The following is a 19131-nucleotide window of genomic DNA, read 5'->3' on the forward strand; positions in this document are numbered from 1 at the left end:
ATATCAGGCATACCACTAATCAGTGACAGATCTCTGATTAGGTCTTACCAAATGACTATGGATTGGGTCCTCGAAGGCTGTTGTTGCACAAGCAGCCATAGATTCCATGTACTTCCCCACAAATTTCATCTTCTGTGCAATGCACTTCATAACAAGGGTCAATTAAGGCTACACAGAGATGGAGCAACAGTGTGAATGAGCGAGAGGCGATACAAAACATTCATGTTGTAATATTGCACACGCCTCTCCTTACAAGTATGTATGTGTTAACATTTTAATATTAACTGATAATTGTCTCCCACAAACAACCCATGCATTACTGCCACAGGTGCGGTTGGGCAGTATGGTACAGGGATTTTAGAGTCAGCTTCTTCAAACATGGTGAACAAAATATTACCTGTTGGTGTATGCACTGTAGCAGGTGTAGTGGTAGCGGCTACAGATATGTGTTCACATCTACAAAATGAATGTTGGCTTTAAACCAAAGACCAGAAACTATATTTTTCCACAAGGGCAAAAATATTAATGAACTCAGATTTCATGACAAAAACTGGAAATGATGGCAAGGACATGTTGAAGATTGCTGTAGTTTGGGACCGCTATCAATATGATCTGTGTAATGTTGTGTGTAATGTGTAATGCAGAGCTAAAGAGCTCAAGTCAAATAATGTTGGGCATAGAATATGCAGTCACTAATGTGAGGCTTAAGGAAGGTTGTAATCGTTGAAATCAGCATAGCCAGAATGGGAGTTGTTGGTCTAGCCAGTATAAAAAAAAGACTACGTTTACTTTACCTGTGCAGTAAGCTAAATCACAGCCATTTGGACGGACCAACTGGTAGATGTAGTAGTTAGGCTAGGGGGTGCTACTGTAATGGTTCTATTGCAGTCAGGGACGGAGACGGATTTGCAGCTTTTCAACTTTATTCTGATGATAAACAAACAACGGATGACATACGAGTATCGCTGACAGGCATATTTCTTCTGTCTTGTTATATACACATTATCACACAAAAGCAAACCAGTGCACAAACAAACAATTAAAACAACAATGCACGCATAACACACACATGTTGGCATTGGAGCGTCATACCTGATGATAAACAAACAACGGATGACTTACGAGTATCTGCACAAGTGAAACTAAATACAAAACACGTCAGGTTCAGTATGGCTATTAGTATACTATTCTATAAATATTTAGCTAGCTAACGGAACATGAGTAGTGGGAGGTTCCCAGTGAACTAGCTTGCTAATCTCCGTGTGAACAATGATCGTGTTCAAGAAATATTATACAATCAAACTTTCTGCCCATTAACAAACTTACTTTACAAACCATCACATTACATACTTATTATAGAAAATACAAATTACATGCCGAACTTCTCGACATTTATTGCATCTAGCTATCTAAAAATGTACAAATTGTGATGGTCATTTTTCGTTATGGACCTACCGCTGACAGGCATATTTCTTCTGTCTGATTATGATAACGACATATGAATATATGAGGGGCCGTTTAGGACATAACTATTGAGACACTCTCACACACATGAAACACTCTTACACTCACTATTGAAACGCTCACACACTCACGTCTGAAACACTTACACATACATATAAGAAACACACACGCATACATACCTCTGTGGCATATACACATACATATGAAATGCTTATACGTATACAAGTGAAACATTTGACCTTGGAATTTCATGCACACATACCTATGAAATACTCTTACATTCACTATTGAAACGCTCTCACCGTCACTACTGAAATTACTGGTATGAATGTGAAATGCTTGCACATCCTCATATAAGAGCATACATACATAACTGAAAAACGTATACATACACATTTGAAACAATTACAAATATGTGCATGCATGAGTGTTTCAGATAGATACGTATAATAAATGTTTCACTTGTATACGTATAAGCATTTCATATGTATGTGTATATGCCACAGAGGTATGTATGTATGCGTCTGTGTTTCTCATATGTACTGTATGTGTAAGTGTTTCAGACGAGTCTGTATGTATGTGTGAGTGTTTCAGTAGTGAGTGTGTGAGCGTTTCAATAGTGAGTGTAAGAGTGTTTCATAGGTATGTGTGTGAGAGTGTCTCAATAGTTATGTCCTAAACGGCCCCTCATATGAATATAATAACTTGCAGACCTGCAGTACGTCACATCCCCAAAGGTGGCTCCAAAACACCAACAGTAATAAAACACGCTTATTTATGGCGAAACTCACACTCTATTTACATTTAATCTATTTGCATTGATAACTCCGTTACACTACAGCTCCCCCTGGATTAGCCATAGCACCCCCAAAGCACCCCCAAGAAAATAATGGTTTATTTATAATGAGTATTTTATTCTGCGTTCTTAATTTAATTTATTGTGTTATAATAATATTTCATTCACAAAAGAAAATAATAACAGATTGAAATGAACAGATAGTTCACGTAGCATGACACAGACAGGTTGCGTTCACTGACGATAGAAGGAGAAATAGAGCTAGTCAAAAGTCAAAGTCATTCAAGCGGTAGTATCAACAAATTCACAATAATGGAGCCGTTTTTGATACCCAAAATGTCTGGAGTAGAAGAATCATGTGACGTTGAAGAACAAGAAGGAATGCAACAGGTATCTGCATTTTATTAGAAGAAGAGGGACGTCGTGATTAAAGAGATTAACCCTACACCTCAACTGAGGGTGCTAGCCATTCTTTGAGAAGTAAAGTTTTAAGTTTTATTGTACAATGATACAGTGATCTAGCTCTGATTATTGTGGTTTTGAGTGCCTTCTGTTTTGTTTCATTCACTTTTAAAAGGGGCCTGTATCTTTACACCGTTTAAGATTTAAGGTGGAACGGTCTTGTTTGATGTGTAACATTAATGAATGCGGTTCTGGATCCGCGTTATAAAATCAGAGACTAGCCTAGCCTAGGACGAGCAGTCTGTCTGTGCTAGCCAGGTGTACATAAGCTTCTACGTTTTAATTGATTGTGACCTGAAATAATATATACTTTTTGAAAGCATTTCTGACTCTGTTCACATATCAGTGTTTTAGCACTGATATGTGAATAGAATTGTCTCACTTTGTACGGACATGTTTATAGGCCATCTAGAAATATCTATCTTCTATTCTAATTTGCCCTCTTTAGTTTAGAATGTATTGAACTATTTATGTTTAGTTTAATTTGTGAGACATGGTAGTGGTGGCTTGGTGGTCACCTACCAACTTTAACCCCCACTGAAGTAAGCGAAGTATTTGGGATTGCGGAATCTATAACATGCTGCATGCATTTTGTCAGTGACCGTCGCAGATGAACGCGGCTTTGTGCATGCCCGTCGGAAGTCGCCTAATGATAATAATAATAATATGATCGATTTGTATGGTGCTTTTCATGGACCACAAAGACGCTTCAGAAAGCAAACATGTAAACAGATGTGACGATATGGTGGGTAGGTGTTGTAGTAGAAAACCATGTGACACATAGTATCACCTAAATTTCATAGCACCCTTGGTAAAATCATAGATATCTTAGATAAAGGCTAGATGGATTATGGCGGACTCTTGAATGTCCGCACAGGAGGCCATTTTGAGGACAGTATGCTTCCGGTAGGGATCAGTGGTACGTTAGGTAACGTCAGTGATCTTCACAATCGTTTACACTCTTATCTCGCGGAAATTTTGACGGATTTACATATGACTTGATTTACAATCGTCATTACCTTGGTTATAATTCTGGATGCTTGAACATGTTGAAATGTGCAGCTTAATTGTGTATCACGGCTATTGTGTATCAGTCATTTTACATCAATTGGCGAGTAATTGTTCTTTCTTTTCAATATAACTTAAGTTGCACATAATAAAACTGAAGTTGCACATGATTTCCAATCGGGTTGGTTTGTTAAACATCTTACATTATGATTTCGACGGGAAATTGCTGACTTTATTGCCAATGAAGATGCCAGAATTTTGTGCAACCTGCTCTATTGAACACTCCCTTGAAACGAGACCTGTCAGAGACCTGTCAATGTTATTTTCATATGAAAACCCATGTTTATAATTCTTCATAATGTAGTGCCATAAGAAATATCTTACGTTTATAACAAACCAACCCGTTTGAAAATCGGTTGAAAATTGAGCAAGTTCTGGTTATTTAAAAAGTACCACTACCAACACAATGACTGTGTTCCGAATCGACCCCTTGAGCCCTTCGAGCCCCGACTATCAGGGGTTAGGGGGCCACACTGACAAAATCAGCAGAATGCAGAGCACTGAAAATGCCCGTATCATCCCCTGAAAACGGTCAAAATACGTAGTGTGATCTGATGGTCACTACTCGCCCCAAGGGGCCATCATCTTGGCTACGTACGGAAGAGGAGGAGCCAAAGCTAGCTTTTCATTTTATAACGAAAACAATGGCGGACATGATGGTTAACGGTGGCTAAGGTGGCAGAGGCTGTAGATCACCAGGCTACAGACCGTAAATGTATATATCAGCAGTAATTAAACAAATGTACTGATATTAAATGTATTACTAACATGCCATTATCAAATTAAAGCCAGTGACATCAGTATTTTGGTTGATTTCACGATGTATAGGCTACCGACAGTTAGCATACCAAGCTAGGTAGCATTACCATTAGAATTGCATGGCAGATATGCTAAGCTATCGGGCTATTCCCCCACCCAGTGCCTGTGGCTAGTCCGAAAAAGGTCCATCTAAGTAAACGACAGATGGCTATGTCAGTCATTGGACAGTGTTTAACAATGGTACTGATATTAAATGTACTACTAACATTAAAGCCAGTGACATCAGTGTTTTGGTTGATTTCACGATGTATAGGCTACCGACAGTTAGCATACCAAGCTAGGTAGCATTACCATTAGAATTGCATGGCAGTTATGCTAGATAGCTGGCTATTTAGTTTTCCCGGGAATCGCGAGCAGATTTGCGTCCGTCACTTCCACCAGGTGTTCTATTTGATAAAGCACCCCCTGAGCGATGGGGAGTGCACTGTAGATGTCAGGACCCTGTACTACAGGACCCTGTATTACAGGGGTTAGGGCATAGGGGTCGGAACGGAACACAGTCCATGTTAAGGGGGAGTGAGCTATACTGTCCTCAAAATGGCCGAAATGTGCGGACATTCGACTCCGTCGGCCAGAAACGCAGGCAGGATATCTAGCCTTTATTATAGATATCTATGGGTAAAATGCCGAGCACCCCCATAGCACCTGCAGAAAAATAATCTCTGGCGCCGCCACTGGTGACAAGGGTCGACAACAGGAATGTTCAAGACAGGCGTCACTATTAAAAAAGATTAGCCTGGATACCAGCCTGAACTCCGCCCACAAAATTTTTGGTCTGGAGATTCAGTCTGGAGTCGAGTTAGTTGGGAGGGTTTAAACGGCCCCGAAAAGTGATCTGACCATTCAAATTGTAAGGGCGGGCTTTATACGTTGATGGACAGATTTAGATAGAATACCGGTATACATCGAACAAAGATGGCGCCGTCTCGGAAGCTTAGTGGGACATATTTTATATGATTTAAGCTATCTACACGACTTTTATATGTCTACATTGACTCGGTTAGTTGTGTATACGCAAAACGAGTGTTGCCCAGGATTATGGGTCTTAACTGAAGCACTCTAGAGCATTATTGATAGGTTATGCTAACGCGTAGAAAAAAAGAACATTCAAACGAATGGTAGCTTCTAGCCTTGAGTGCTAATTAAGTAACGTCTCAACAGATATGACAGCGCATTCATTTTGAAAGAGGAACAGAGAAACGCGATCAAGGCATTTGTCGATTGAAAAGATGTTTTTGCCGTCCTTCCTACGGGATCAGGTAAAAGTTTAATCTATCAGATGGAAATACTACGTTGCTCTGATTGGTTCTAGGTATCCAATTCAGCGAAGAGGAATTTTCTTTCCTGGTTCGTTGAAACACGCCCCATAATCACAGCCCAATAGTCCGGTCTCAGACTCATATTCTGACTAGAATTATGAGTATGACATCGTCAGGCTAAAAAAAGATATGACATTCGAACAAATAGAGATAGACGTTAGTTTGGGAAAAGTACCACACATATGTAAAAATATGGTTCAGAGCACTTCAATTTTAATTGTATCAAAATGGAACACTGGAAGTTCATTTTATGTAAATATATGTGTCTTCACTTAAATTATCGTTTTTTACTTTGTGCAATGACACAGGGTGTCCATAATATAATTGCACAACTGACTGAAGACACAGATGGTCAGGAGAACAGGGTATAGCAACAGTCATAAAGCCTTCATTGCACCAGCTTGCCAGAAATGCCAACTCACCAACACTCTGATTTGCTGCTTCTGCCCGTGAGTCTGAGCATTTCAAATCACTCTAATGACCAATCATGATCACCTGTGCCCTTCAATTGGCATGCCATTAGCAACCTAATTGATCCAGAGGTTTAGTATAACGGCAAATTATCCCTTTTTCCACATTTACACCTGGCTGCCAAAGTATTTTCTATTGAAGTAAATATGCAAAAAATAAAAAGAGTATGCTCTCCTGATTGTGAATTGATACAACGACCCAGTGTCTAGCCAGAACATGAGAGGGAAGAGGTCCTATTGGGTTGAAAATGTGCCAGTTGGCAGAGTTATTAAGATTTCACCACAAGCTATTGCCCAATTCTTTCCAAGCGTTTGACTCTCAGACATCTGTTTCATTTTGAATATGAAGACAAAACTTTGTTGGACCTTGGATGATTACTTTAGAGTACAGTAGAAGAGGTCTTACTTGCATTTGCCAGCACCATCAGAGGGATTAGACACAATGTGCTGTGATGACACACCATTCTCACTTCTGGGTCTTTCACAAGCTAGTTTTTACGCCCTTACAAGTTTTGGAAAGGGTCTCTCCCTTACGTTCCAACTACTTGCGCGGGCTCTGACTGTAGAGAGAACTGTCATTGGTCGACCGCCCTCTCGGTGTTGCCAGACGCACAATAATTATCACTGAGCACCTTGCCACTTCCACTAGTAGTATATTTTCATACATACAGTATAATAATAAATGTCGCTAATAAAAGTCGCTGTGAATTTCTGCTCTGTATTCTCCCTTCCCGAACTGCCATTCCTCCAGGACCCCAGGAGCAGTGGGCAGCTTTTTAAACGCCCGGGGACCAAGTGAAGTGAACCGTCAGACTTGGTCAGGGACCGACAGGAGAGTGTTCTGTTCTTTTGCATGTTTTTTCTATCTGGGTTCTTAGTGGAGGAAACCCCTTGTGAACACGGGGAGAACGTACAAACTCCACACAGAAAGGCCCGGGATATAGCCCACCCGAGCACTGCCCCCCAGAGCCAACAGCGCCCCATGACCTTCTTGCTGTGAGGCGGCAGTGCAAGCACCTGAGCCACCGTGCCACATAATGCAGATGTCATGTGCTGTTGTAAACAATGCAACTAGTGACTAGTTGCATTGTTTACAACAGCACATGACATCTGCATGTGGAAAATGCCCCCTCCCCCACGACGAAGTGTCCTCTTTTTCTCAAACTCAAATATGGTCACCCTAGCCTAAACTAGTGTGGTGGTGCAGAGAATTACTTCCTATCGGCACAAATGACATGTTTCTGAATCAATTGACCAATTAATGGATAAATATAAACACATAATGACAATTTAGTAATTGATTACTGTATTTAACATTGTACTACATTTTCATAGGCTATATGCGTATGGTTTGTTGAAATTAATAAATTGTTCCAGGTAAAGTGGCATTTAATTACATAATCTACTTTAGCAAAGTTTATGATTAGATTGTGTGTTGAAAAGTAACGCACCTTACCCACAATATTCGTTTTTTTTTTTCAATTAAAGATTTTGAAGATGTCCTCTTGTTTAGGCCTATCTGTTCCCTGAAGACTTCACCTTGTACTTATTCTGGCAAATTTGGGTGGGTCAAGTCCCAGTGAATCATTTACTCATATTACATTAAATGATTTAAGAGAACTAAAATGAAACACAAATACTTCATATGTGTGTCATTCACATGCTGTCTACATTATGTTAAAAAATTAACCACATCAAAGGAAGGTTTTAACAGTTTAGTTCCTGGAATAGACATATGGGAGGTAGGCTTTTCCCATGTGAAAACAGTAATACATAACAGCTTTTTGTAGTTTGATAATGACCATAAAATACAGATAATAAATTACAATGACTTGACATTGGTGTTTCTTCCAACCATATTAAATTATTCGATATTCAAAATTGAGAAGTTTGATAGTAGGCTATGCAATCATAAAACAAAAAGATAAACCTTATAATTGTGTGTCATCAAAACAATATGACAAAGCCTCCAGGTGACATTTATAATAGGACTTTGTCTCTCTTTTTCTAGGTCTTGTGATTTTTTTAAGCGTTATACCTGTCCTCCTGATGGGTTTTACCCATCGCCATGTTGTATTTTAAAATATTGCCACAGCAAGGCGCTCTTTCTCTTTCCCCGGAAGCATGCAGTTGAACTTTGAAACTGGTAGTCATACCACGAAAGTTATTTTCAGGGAAGGTTGGATAAGTGTTCTTAGTTTCAGATAACTGCCAGGAACGCCCGGAGGAAAAAAAATAACTAATATGCCGGTAGGGTTAAAATTTATTTTGAGAAAAATATGCGATGATTCCATGTAAACACCACCGTGGCCAGCGATAGCAGTATGGTCCGTTTTATCGTGGCTAAGCTTATCAGCTGCTATTATGGCTAGCTAACGGTTTTCTGCAAGCTGCCTACGCGAAAGTGTGTAAAGTAATGTTGTTTTAATCGTTTAAATGGATATTATACTAGACAAGTTAACCACATTTTGAGCGACAGTTGTCGGCAAACTGCTTGCTAACAAGCTAACATGCAATCATTATGCAATATGCAGTCATTTTCCAATATGGCACAATATTCCAAAGTAGGTCTTTCACTCGGTTTCACGTTGGGAACACTGTTTCGTAATACGGGAAGTTGCTGTCCTTAGTTAAGTTGTACTTCTGAATGTCGAGCTTTTGCATGACACGAGATGAATGTGACGTTAATAACTTTGTTGTTTAGCAGGTGACTTGATTCCAGCCCACCACAGCACAGGCTGACCAGATTTATCAGAGATGGAGGATGCTTGGGATATTGCATGCCTGCTCATCCAGCTGTGGTTCTCCGTCGTGGTCGGCCTGATCATGTTACCAGCCATGTGTGGAGCCTCATTGGGTGTCACAGAGATTTACATTAAGGTCTTGGTGAAGACTCTGGAGGTAATTTTGTTGTTGTGACTCAGCATGCCTGCTGCTGAAAGACCCAGTCTGTAAATAATGAGACACCTATGCCACATATTGCTTACTTTCTCATCAGTGTAGTCAGTCTTGTTTTCATCTTTACTCTAATTTTGTGCCAATTATTAGCCTAGCTGCATTATTTGCCTTGCAGACACTGGAAATTACTCACTGTAGTACTCAAAGCATGTGGCTGGCTGGGCATGATAGCCTACATGTTGCACACTTGTGAAGAGTGCAAGGCCAAACCACTGTGTAAAAGGTCACCCCAAAATAAAATTGTTGTTACGGCAGTGGGCCACGCTAAGGATCCAGAGGGGACGGAGGGATCGGCCTACACTCCAATCTCAACTCTCCAATGGTAAGAAGCCTGACTGCCAGCCACAGATTAATGAACATCCTACTGAACTCATGGTTTGGTGGGTATTTAGACATGGTTCAGCCCAGGTTTTCGTAGACATAACAGAAACGCCATATACATTTTAAGTCAAATGAGTGACAGGGAATCAATGATATTAAAGTAAATTACAAATACAAATATTATCTAACAACATCCAGGATTTACTAAAGTATGTATTTGAATGTGAGCATAGTTCATATAGTTGAATTTGTGCCCTAGTGCAGGGGTTTTCTAGCCTGGGTGCCATCCGTTTGTACGCGTTCCATTGATCTCGCTGAACCACTTAAATATGTGAAACTATCAGGGTACATCGCTAGCCGCCACCACGCCCCCTCCCCTGCACAGGTATTCTGCCAATAACACGTTTGTTCAGCGAGAAGGCAGCAATCAGTGGAACGCGTACAAACAGATGGCACCCAGGCTAGGGGTTTTTAACCGGTGGTCTGTGGCCCCCTGGTGGTCAGCGATGACATTGCATGGGGTCCGCGACATGTTGATCAGTTCACTATTGATTTTTTTTATTTGTATACATTTGCTGCGATATTTCAACACATTTCCAGATTACGCAGAGTATGCGCACGGGGGGAGGGGGTGTGGTGATGGCGGTTAGTAATATACCCTTATAATTGCACATATTTAAGTGTTATTGGCAGAATACCTGTGCAGGGGGAGGGGGCATGGTGGCGGCTAGCGATATACCCTGATAGTTTCACATATTTAAGTGCAGAATATCTGTGCATGCGGCGGCGGTTACAAACACACACGCGTGTGCAGGCACATCAGTGGGCCGCAAATTACTTTCTTGTCAGAATGGTGGTCCCTGGGACCAGGGTGGCCGCGGCTCATTAAAAAGTCTTAAAAAGTCGTAAATCAATTTTCATCAAAATAAGGCCTTAAAAAGTATTAAATTGTCTTAATTTCAGATTGCATTGGTCTTAAATATTTGTGTGCCATGTCAGTGTGAAAATGCAGGCAATCTGTTCTGCCAGGTCAAATATTTTTTTCCGGTAGCCTGTGCGCTGCGTTGTCTATGGTTAGGTCAGATCGTAGACTACTGCGCATCTAAACATACAAGTGACTAGAAAGCCTACTAGCTGGCTAGCCTGCTAACTAGCTCTCTAGTCCTGTCAGTGCTTTTTCCACACGCTACACCACGCCCGCTAGCAATGTATTAATTTTACCTTTCAACGAACTAACAGTTTATGGAAATTAAACGGAGGTCACTTAAACATATTTATCACAGTGTGAGACAGCAAAAAAAAAAAAGAGTTTTACATTTACGTTACGTTCTAATATGTGACTGTTACCACACCATTCATTCAACTCCATTGGTAGCTAACGTTACCTTTTATTAGCCAGCTGTGCTGTAATCTGCAGTTGCTCTGATTTTGGGAGGTGGTCTACCTGTTGCTTTAATCGCTAACTTGCCACTGTAACTCAATCCCTGGAATGCTTTGAGTAGTAAAACACGAACAATGGCCTATGTTTCCATTGTGCATTTTATTCGCAAGTGTTATTTTCTTGCTGTCGTTCAAATGATCGGAACTTCTTGCTTTGTTAGGGCTGAATCTCGTAGCCTTGACTTGAGGGGATAACCCCACCCCCCGGATTGCGCCACAGCCAGGGCTCCTGTTTATTGGTTTATCATCGTAGCCAGGGCTCCAGCCTGTTCGTTTATAGATTTTGGCGTTTTTTTATTTATTTACTTGATTTTATAAGCATTTGTTTATGGGACCTAAATGCTCTGAAAATAATAAATATAATTGAGGACTGATGACATTTTTGTGTTATCTTTTCGCATTACACACATTTAGCCGGTGTTCTTAAACTCAACCGGTTATTATCAGACATCAGTGTGTTTACTTGGAAAGATTACTGTATATTTCCACTTTTGATTTGTTTTTCCATCGTAAGTTTGGTCTTAAATTTCATTTAGGAGTGGTATTAAAAAGTCTTACATTTAATTTGTTTATACCTGTAGACACCCTGGGGACAAAACCAGTTGAAAACCCCTGCCCTAGTGAATCGTCTGGTGGGCAAATAGCCTAGTGTACTAATGAACATAGATTGAGCAACTACTGGATGAGACACTGATCTTTACTCCAAATCTGGTTCAGCCCACTATACAGCGTTCATACTGAATAATCTGATTAAAGGATATCCCTACGGTTGGATCACTGCCACTTGTGTGATATTGCTTAAGATAATTACAAACTAATTTGAACATATGTATGTTGTGGATTGTTGGAAATGTTGTTGCACAGTGAGATTAAGTATATGAACTATGTAATGAACTTTTTTTATGTACTGATTTACTGGCCAAATCTATATTTAAAATCAAATAACATCAACCAAGTGAAGTTTTCTCTGTCCATATTTGCTTCTGACCTTTCAGGACTCATCGACAAGGAAGATGGTTCCATGGAGGAGGAGATTGAGGAGCTGCGCGGCAGTCGGCCCAAGCCTCTGGCTGGCGGGGAGTTTAGCCTGGGCGACGCTTCCTACTTCTGCAGGAAGGGCATCGAGAGCATAGTGGAGGATGAGGTGACGCATCGCTTCACCTCCGAGGAGCTGGCCTCCTGGAACCTCCTGACCCGCACCAACAACAACTTCCACTACATCAGCGCTCGCGTCACCATCATCTGGGGCCTCGGGGTGATGATTCGCTACTGCGTCCTGGCACCTCTCAGGTATGTATGAGCTGAATTATAACACATGCCAATTGGTTTGCAGAGCAGCTTTATTAAGGAGTTTGATCCAAGAATTAGCATGGGTAACGGTGACAAAGGTATAGCCACGTGTGAGCAGCTCCGTTAGGCTGTTAAATTGAGTTGGCCTTGAAGTGGACATCAGTCACCATCTGTTTCTGGTCATGTGTCCTTAGCAGTGACGCTGGAGAACATAAAGACTACAGTGATGTGGAGCATCGGGAGTGGACTTCATAGTCAACACAGCCCATATTATGTGACAAAGCCTTAGTCACAAAGATGATCAGTGAATAATCTCCAGTAAAAAAGTGGCTGAAACTCAAATCCTGAGTGCCACTGGAGTTTAGGTATTAAGGAAGGGTGTAGCTGATAGCAGGGAGATAAGGTATGTCATCGTAAAGATAAGGTTTTTAGTCATTTGACAGTTTCATGACCTCTGAGAATCTTTCTTGGTCCCCACCTGTGTTTGTTCACTTGTGTACACAGAACCCAACAAGGATGTCTACCCTAAAACCAGCCAACAATCCAGTTTACTGTACAGCAAACTACAGAAAGAATGTAGACGCAGATCAGGCACAGCATTTATCTGCCCCAGTGTCCTATCATAGTGCTCTTGAGAGTAGAAAACATTTAAGCGGTTGTAAGAATGCATGTTGATCCAGATTATTAGACGGATGAGACCCACTGAGGTGTTATTGGTGCATCTTTCTCACAGAATAACCCTGGCTTCTATTGGGATAGGCTGGTTGGCGATTGGGACTACTCTGGTCGGACTGTTACCTCGCAGCAGGTAAACTTCCTTCTGTTTAGACCTCTGGTGTCCGTCATGGCCTTCGGGTCTCGCTTATACTCCTTTTCCCTACAGCAATGAACACAGACGTATGAGTTATGACTAACCTGTTAATACTGAGAGTGGTTCCACTCAAGCCAAGACATGTTATCTTTTGTTGGTGGGCTGGCTTCAGCTCTGCTCTGCTCTATTTTGACCTCTTTCTCAGGGAGAAGGACTGGCTCAGTGATCGTGTCCATCTGACATGTTACAGAATCTGCGCTAGGGGCCTCTCTGCTACCATCCGCTACCACAACAAGTGAGGACTCCTCCTTTGGTATAGTCTTTATACCCACCATTATCTCTCTGTGTCTTCTTCTGGTAACCTTCTGGTAAAGTCGCATGCATCAGTTCAGTTTTGAGGGGTGTTGGTTAACAGTGTATTAGTTGACCTTAAGTGACTGACCCCAGTTTCTGCTCCCTCAGAGAAAACCGACCCAAGAAGGGAGGCATTTGTGTGGCCAACCACACCTCACCAATTGACATTGTCATTTTGGCAAATGATGGATGCTATGCCATGGTGGGTGAAAAAAACAACACTACTGTTAACACAGCGACCAGTGCGTTTGGCAGAAGAAAGAGGGTGTTTTTTAACGGCTTGTGTGCGTTTCTTCATAATGTTCGTAGGTGGGGCAAGTTCATGGTGGGCTGATGGGGGTCATGCAAAAGTCAATGCTCATGTCCTGCCCTCATATATGGTTTGAGAGATCAGAGATGAAAGATCGCAATGCTGTGGCCAACAGGTGAGTGATCATACGCGTAAGAACAAAACCTGTGCATATGCATTTATATATTCATTTTTATCTTTTAACATTTGTGGATAATGTGCTGTTGTCTTCCTGTTGTCCTATCACCATGTTCTTCTTCTGACCTAAATCTTTGCTGTTCTTTTGTTCAGCATTGATGAACATTGGCACAATAAATATGCATGTGGGTCACCATCCCACATGTTCACTATTGTTCACACTATTTCTCCGTTACAGGCTTCGAGCACATGTTGCAGACAAAACCAAGCTTCCCATTCTCATCTTCCCTGAGGGTAAGTCTTTTCTTACCTCCGGTCTGTAATGTGTGTCTCAGCTGCTCAGAACATAGTACAGACTTTGTGACGTTTCAGGAACATGCATCAACAACACATCCGTCATGATGTTCAAGAAGGGAAGCTTTGAAATCGGAGGGAACATACACCCAGTGGCAATAAAGGTACTTTGCATGCATGCTCTATCATGTACATGATCTAACTTTAGTTTGTTTCTATCTTTTTACAAAAACATTGATACTGACTGAAAATATTTGGGGATGTTTGTGGTTATATATATATCGCGTGTAAAAGCCTGTGGTGATAATGAACTGGTTTTGCTCGTCTTCGTTAGTATGACCCACAGTTTGGAGATGCCTTCTGGAACAGTGGCAAATACAACATGGTGAGCTACCTCCTCAGAATGATGACCAGCTGGGCCATAGTGTGCAACGTGTGGTACCTTCCCCCGATGACCAGACAGGTACGCCTCGGGCCCATCTGAAGCCTGCCATGGCTTTTACCGGAATGAGATCATGGTCGTATAGCTTGGCATTGCACAATTTTCCACTGTGGTCAAGAAGCGCTTCTGAGGGATTAGTTTGGGTTAGGGGTGACACTAATGCACGTGCACCACCATTATACTAAAAGTGATTGAATCTGCTTTGTAGTGTATCTAATAGTGATAACTGACTTACAGCAGACTCTTTCCAAATGCACCAAAGAGAAACATTGTTGTTCAGGTCGTCAGGGACAGATCTTAATTTAGTTATTTTCACATTCATTCATGTACACAGCGTTCATGACACTTTGCTTAGATTTTCCTAAATAGTAATGCACAATCAGTCAGTATAATTGTCAAGTCATCAACTGTTAGAGTATAATTCAAATTGTATTGAACAAACCTCCCAATGATAACAGTATTTTTTTCAAAAATAAAAAACTCAAAATGCAGTGTTCCAAATTATTATGCAGAGTTTCAAGATATTTTATAGGTTGTAAAGAACTAAAAATTGTCATTTGTTGAATTTGCAGCATTAGGAGGCCATATTTACTGAAATAAAAAAAAAATTAATCAAAAACATCTTAACAGGTCAAGTTACATGTTAACATAGGACCCCTTCTTTGATATCAACTTCACAATTCTGGCATCCATTGAACTCATGAGTTCTTTGATTGTTTCTGCTTTAATGTCTTATCAGGATGCCATTATAGCCTCCCAGAGCACCTGATTGGATGTGAACTGCCTTCCACCCACATAGATCTTTTGCTTGATGATGCTCCAAAGGTTCTCAATAGGGTTAAGGTCAGGGTAAGATGGGGGCCACACCATGAGTTTCTCTTCTTTTATGCAAAGAATACCTCTGGGGCATTGGCTGCTATAGCCAATGCCCCAGAGGTATTCTTTGCAGCATGAGATGGTGCATTGTCATGCATAAATATGACTTTGCTATGGAAGGCGCGGCTCTTCTTTCTGTACCACGGAAGAAAGTGGTCAGTCAGAAACTCTACATACTTTGCCAAGGTCATTTTCACCCCGGCGAGACCCTGAAGGGGCCCACCAGCTCTCTCCCCATGATTCCGGCCCAAAACATGACTCCGCCACCTCCTTGTTGACGTCTTAGCCTTGTTGGGACATGGTGGCCATTCACCAACCATCCACTACTCCATCCATCAGGACCATCAAGGGTTGCACGGCACTCATCCATAAACAAAACAGATTGAAAGTTAGTCTTTATGTAGTCCTGAGCCCACTGCCACCTTTTTTGCTTGTGAGCTGGGTTTAGGGGTGGCCGAATACGGTTTAAGGACACTTGCAAACCTCTTGGCATTCCTACATCCTGAAGTTCGCGAGACTCCAGAGGCACCAGCGGCTTCAAACACCTGTTTGCTGCTATTCAATGGCATTTTAGTGGCTGCTCTTTTGACCCTACGCATTTGTTTGGCAGAAATATTCCTCATCTTGCCTTTGTCTGAACAAACCCACTTGTGCTGTGAATCAGTGACAAATTTCTTCCCCGTCCGATGATCATGCGCAATTCTTTTGGAAATATCCAATGTTGTGATACCTTGACCAAGGTATCGCACTATTTGCCGCTTTTCAGCAGCAGAGAGATCCTTTTTCTTCCCCATTTTGCCTGAAACATGTAGCTTGCTTAATAATGTGGAACATCCTTCTTAAGTAGTTTTCCTTTGATTGGGCTCACCTGGCAAACTAATTATCTCAGGTGTCTGAGATTGATTTCAATCATTCAATTAGCCCTGAGACACAAAACCACCCATGACTTTAATTGAAAAACAAAAAAATTTATGTTTATGACCCTTAAATCCAATTTGCATAATAATGTGGAACGCGGTGTAATGCATAAGGTGCATACAAGGATGTAATACAGAGTCTGAGCGAAAATGGCTAATGCAAGAATACAGCCTTCTCTGCTGCTGTTTGCTAACTGCGGTGGTTGGCTCCTTCTAATATTGTCCTTGAATTACTAACTAATTATTGATTTGTGATTACTGAATCCTGTTGAAGTCTCTGTTCATGCCAGTTGTAAAGGAGGCATTTGTTCACGTCTGTTCTCTTTCTGGTAGGAAGGGGAGGATGCAGTTACTTTTGCCAACAGAGTCAAATCTGCGATCGCACATCAGGGAGGCCTAGTTGACCTCTCATGGTAAGGGTCCAGTGCTGTTCTCCGCTGGTCTCTTAATGGGCATGAGGGTTTAACTTGCTGAAATGTTGGTAGTGGATGGAAACTTTCCTTTACTTGACAATGTCCACGGTAGAAAATAAATATTTTTTGATGGATTTGTTTGGCAGTTAAAATGCCAGTAAATAAAGCCTTAAATATGTCCCCATACATATAAGCCAAGATCCCACCCCGTTGTCTCCAGACCTATAGTGTGATCTGTTGGCTTCATGAGGCTAAAGTAATGATGATAACAGTGATATCTTATCTGCCATGTTTGTATGCTCCCTGCTTGCATTTGAGAGGTAATGGCTTGCACCTTCACATTGTGTCTTAATGAATGTAATTCTGCTTTTCCTCAGGGATGGAGGCCTGAAGAGAGAAAAGGTTAAAGAAGCGTACAAAGAGGAACAGCAGAGGATGTACAGCAGTATGATAGTGGGGTAGGAGGTATGTGTTACCATCCCTAGTCGCCACTTGACCAGGCCTTAATCAGGCAATTCCGCTACCAAACTTCTACAGAGATTCAGATTCTTGGCCACATTCGCCTTCTCAGTTCTCCACTACATTTGTGTCATCAGATGCGACGGATCCGTTTCTTAGGTCATCTCAGTTTTCAGTGGTAGCCTTTATGCACAAACTCTAATGAAGATGCTCTGGAATCTTAGAATCGTTATTTTTAATAGACTGCAACATATGCAAAGATATGCATAGAAATGTACAGTCATGTTTGTATTTCCGCAAGAAATAACGACAACCTTAAACTGGTCAATGTTTTTAAAATGTCTGGAATCAAAGAATCAGGTGCTTCCATTATGCTGTTAGTGTTGAGTCTGCTCTAAGCTGGATACATGTTACCCTGTGTTTTTATATCCCTTTACTGTACGGCATGTACCGTAAACCACTGTTTTTTTAACACGAATAGCAAGAGTGTTTCTTTTTAAAAAACAGTTTCTGTTTCCAGATATCTAAATTCTAAAGTACAAATATAAATTATTGTTTATAAAGCTGTTTATCGGCTTATTCCAGATTGTATTCCATAGATATATGGACAAAATGTTTAGAATGATCAATTTGATTCTGAGAACCAAGATTGTTCCCCTTCCCCTCAAGTGATATGATTAAGAATGTAAATGCTTCAGTGCCTTGTTCTGTGTTCTCAGTCATGCAACATTTCTGTGTGACTCAAAGGTTCTTGTGGATCATTGTAAAAATAAACCTCTTAAGGATTATGACCCACAAATACATGCATTCAACAGTGTTCTGTTTCATGGCCTCTCATGTTCAAATTAACATTATCTTAACAGCCACACGGGGGCAGTATTCACCAAGTAAAGATTATTTGATCTCGGCTTCGAGCTCAGTTTGATCCACATAAAATTCCTTAACACCCCTTTACGGACATTGCTCATTAAATTCCCACAGCACTAAGGGAAACACAGGGACATGCTTTGGTAAATACATCAGGCAGGTGTGACCTCACACAGTTGGTATGAGCGATTTGCCAAACATGCCACCACAAACTGTACAATTGCTGAGAGCTGAGAAATATAAAAGCACAGATTAGATATATGGAAAAATTGGATAATGGAGAAATAAGAAATTTACTGACCAATTGAAAGGCAGAAAATGTGTTCTCACACATGTAACAGAAATGGCCTTGAAATCATTGTCTTGAACCGCTATGATGAAACATACTGCACTTTTCCATCTTTTTGAAAGTCAAGTGTGTGGTCTTTCTGTCATCTTGTGATGGTGAATGGTGAAGGATCATTGACTGCTCGATTGCAATATGACGAGCTAATTTTGCTTAGAGCTCGATTGAAGCACCAGCAATTATATACTCATTACCATGAACCTTGCAGAGCATAAAACTCTCATTAAAAAAGAAGAAACTTTCTATGTCTGTGTGTGTTTAGGTGTATATAAGGAAATAAAGAGATTTTTGCCAGGGGGAGAGAGGGTAGAGGAGTGTGACGTGTTGATCATGATCCCAAATAAAAACCTTTAAAAAAAAAAAAAAAACAGATAAGCATTGGTAATGCATGTGTACTGTGAGGGCGCTTTAATAAAGCGAGCAGCGAGTGTGAAATAGGACTTGAGCGAGTCTCCGCCACAGAGATCCGGAGCCCGCTTTCAAAAACCTGCACAGGCTCCCTGCGGCCGACATTACTG

General features: G+C 41.0%; 1 protein-coding gene across 1 annotated transcript; it reads left to right on the forward strand.

Moving 5' to 3' along the window:
* Positions 1-8551: 8551 nt before the first annotated feature.
* Positions 8552-18138, forward strand: LOC308371873 (glycerol-3-phosphate acyltransferase 3-like). The gene is made up of 13 exons (XM_080846902.1): positions 8552-8648; positions 9103-9299; positions 9612-9678; positions 12113-12407; positions 13141-13215; positions 13424-13513; positions 13681-13774; positions 13882-13997; positions 14238-14293; positions 14372-14457; positions 14628-14756; positions 16862-16941; positions 17319-18138. Exons 2-13 carry the CDS (start codon positions 9156-9158, stop codon positions 17401-17403), a joined length of 1317 nt encoding a protein of 438 aa, XP_080703028.1. The 5' UTR covers positions 8552-8648; positions 9103-9155; the 3' UTR covers positions 17404-18138.
* The last annotated feature ends 993 nt before the right edge of the window (positions 18139-19131 follow it).

Source organism: Sprattus sprattus (genome assembly GCF_963457725.1).
Source record: "Sprattus sprattus genome assembly, chromosome: 11".
Lineage (NCBI taxonomy): Eukaryota > Metazoa > Chordata > Actinopteri > Clupeiformes > Clupeidae > Sprattus > Sprattus sprattus.

What these genes read in the sequence shown, in the direction of transcription:
- LOC308371873 (XM_080846902.1), top strand. Translation starts at nt 9,156, where the DNA reads ATGGAGGATGCTTGGGATATTGCATGCCTGCTCATCCAGCTGTGGTTC. An exon ending in ACCATCCGCTACCACAACAA is followed by an intron (nt 13,514 to 13,680) that starts GTGAGGACTCCT and finishes CTGCTCCCTCAG; the next exon opens with AGAAAACCGACCCAAGAAGG. An exon ending in ATGATGGATGCTATGCCATG is followed by an intron (nt 13,775 to 13,881) that starts GTGGGTGAAAAA and finishes TAATGTTCGTAG; the next exon opens with GTGGGGCAAGTTCATGGTGG.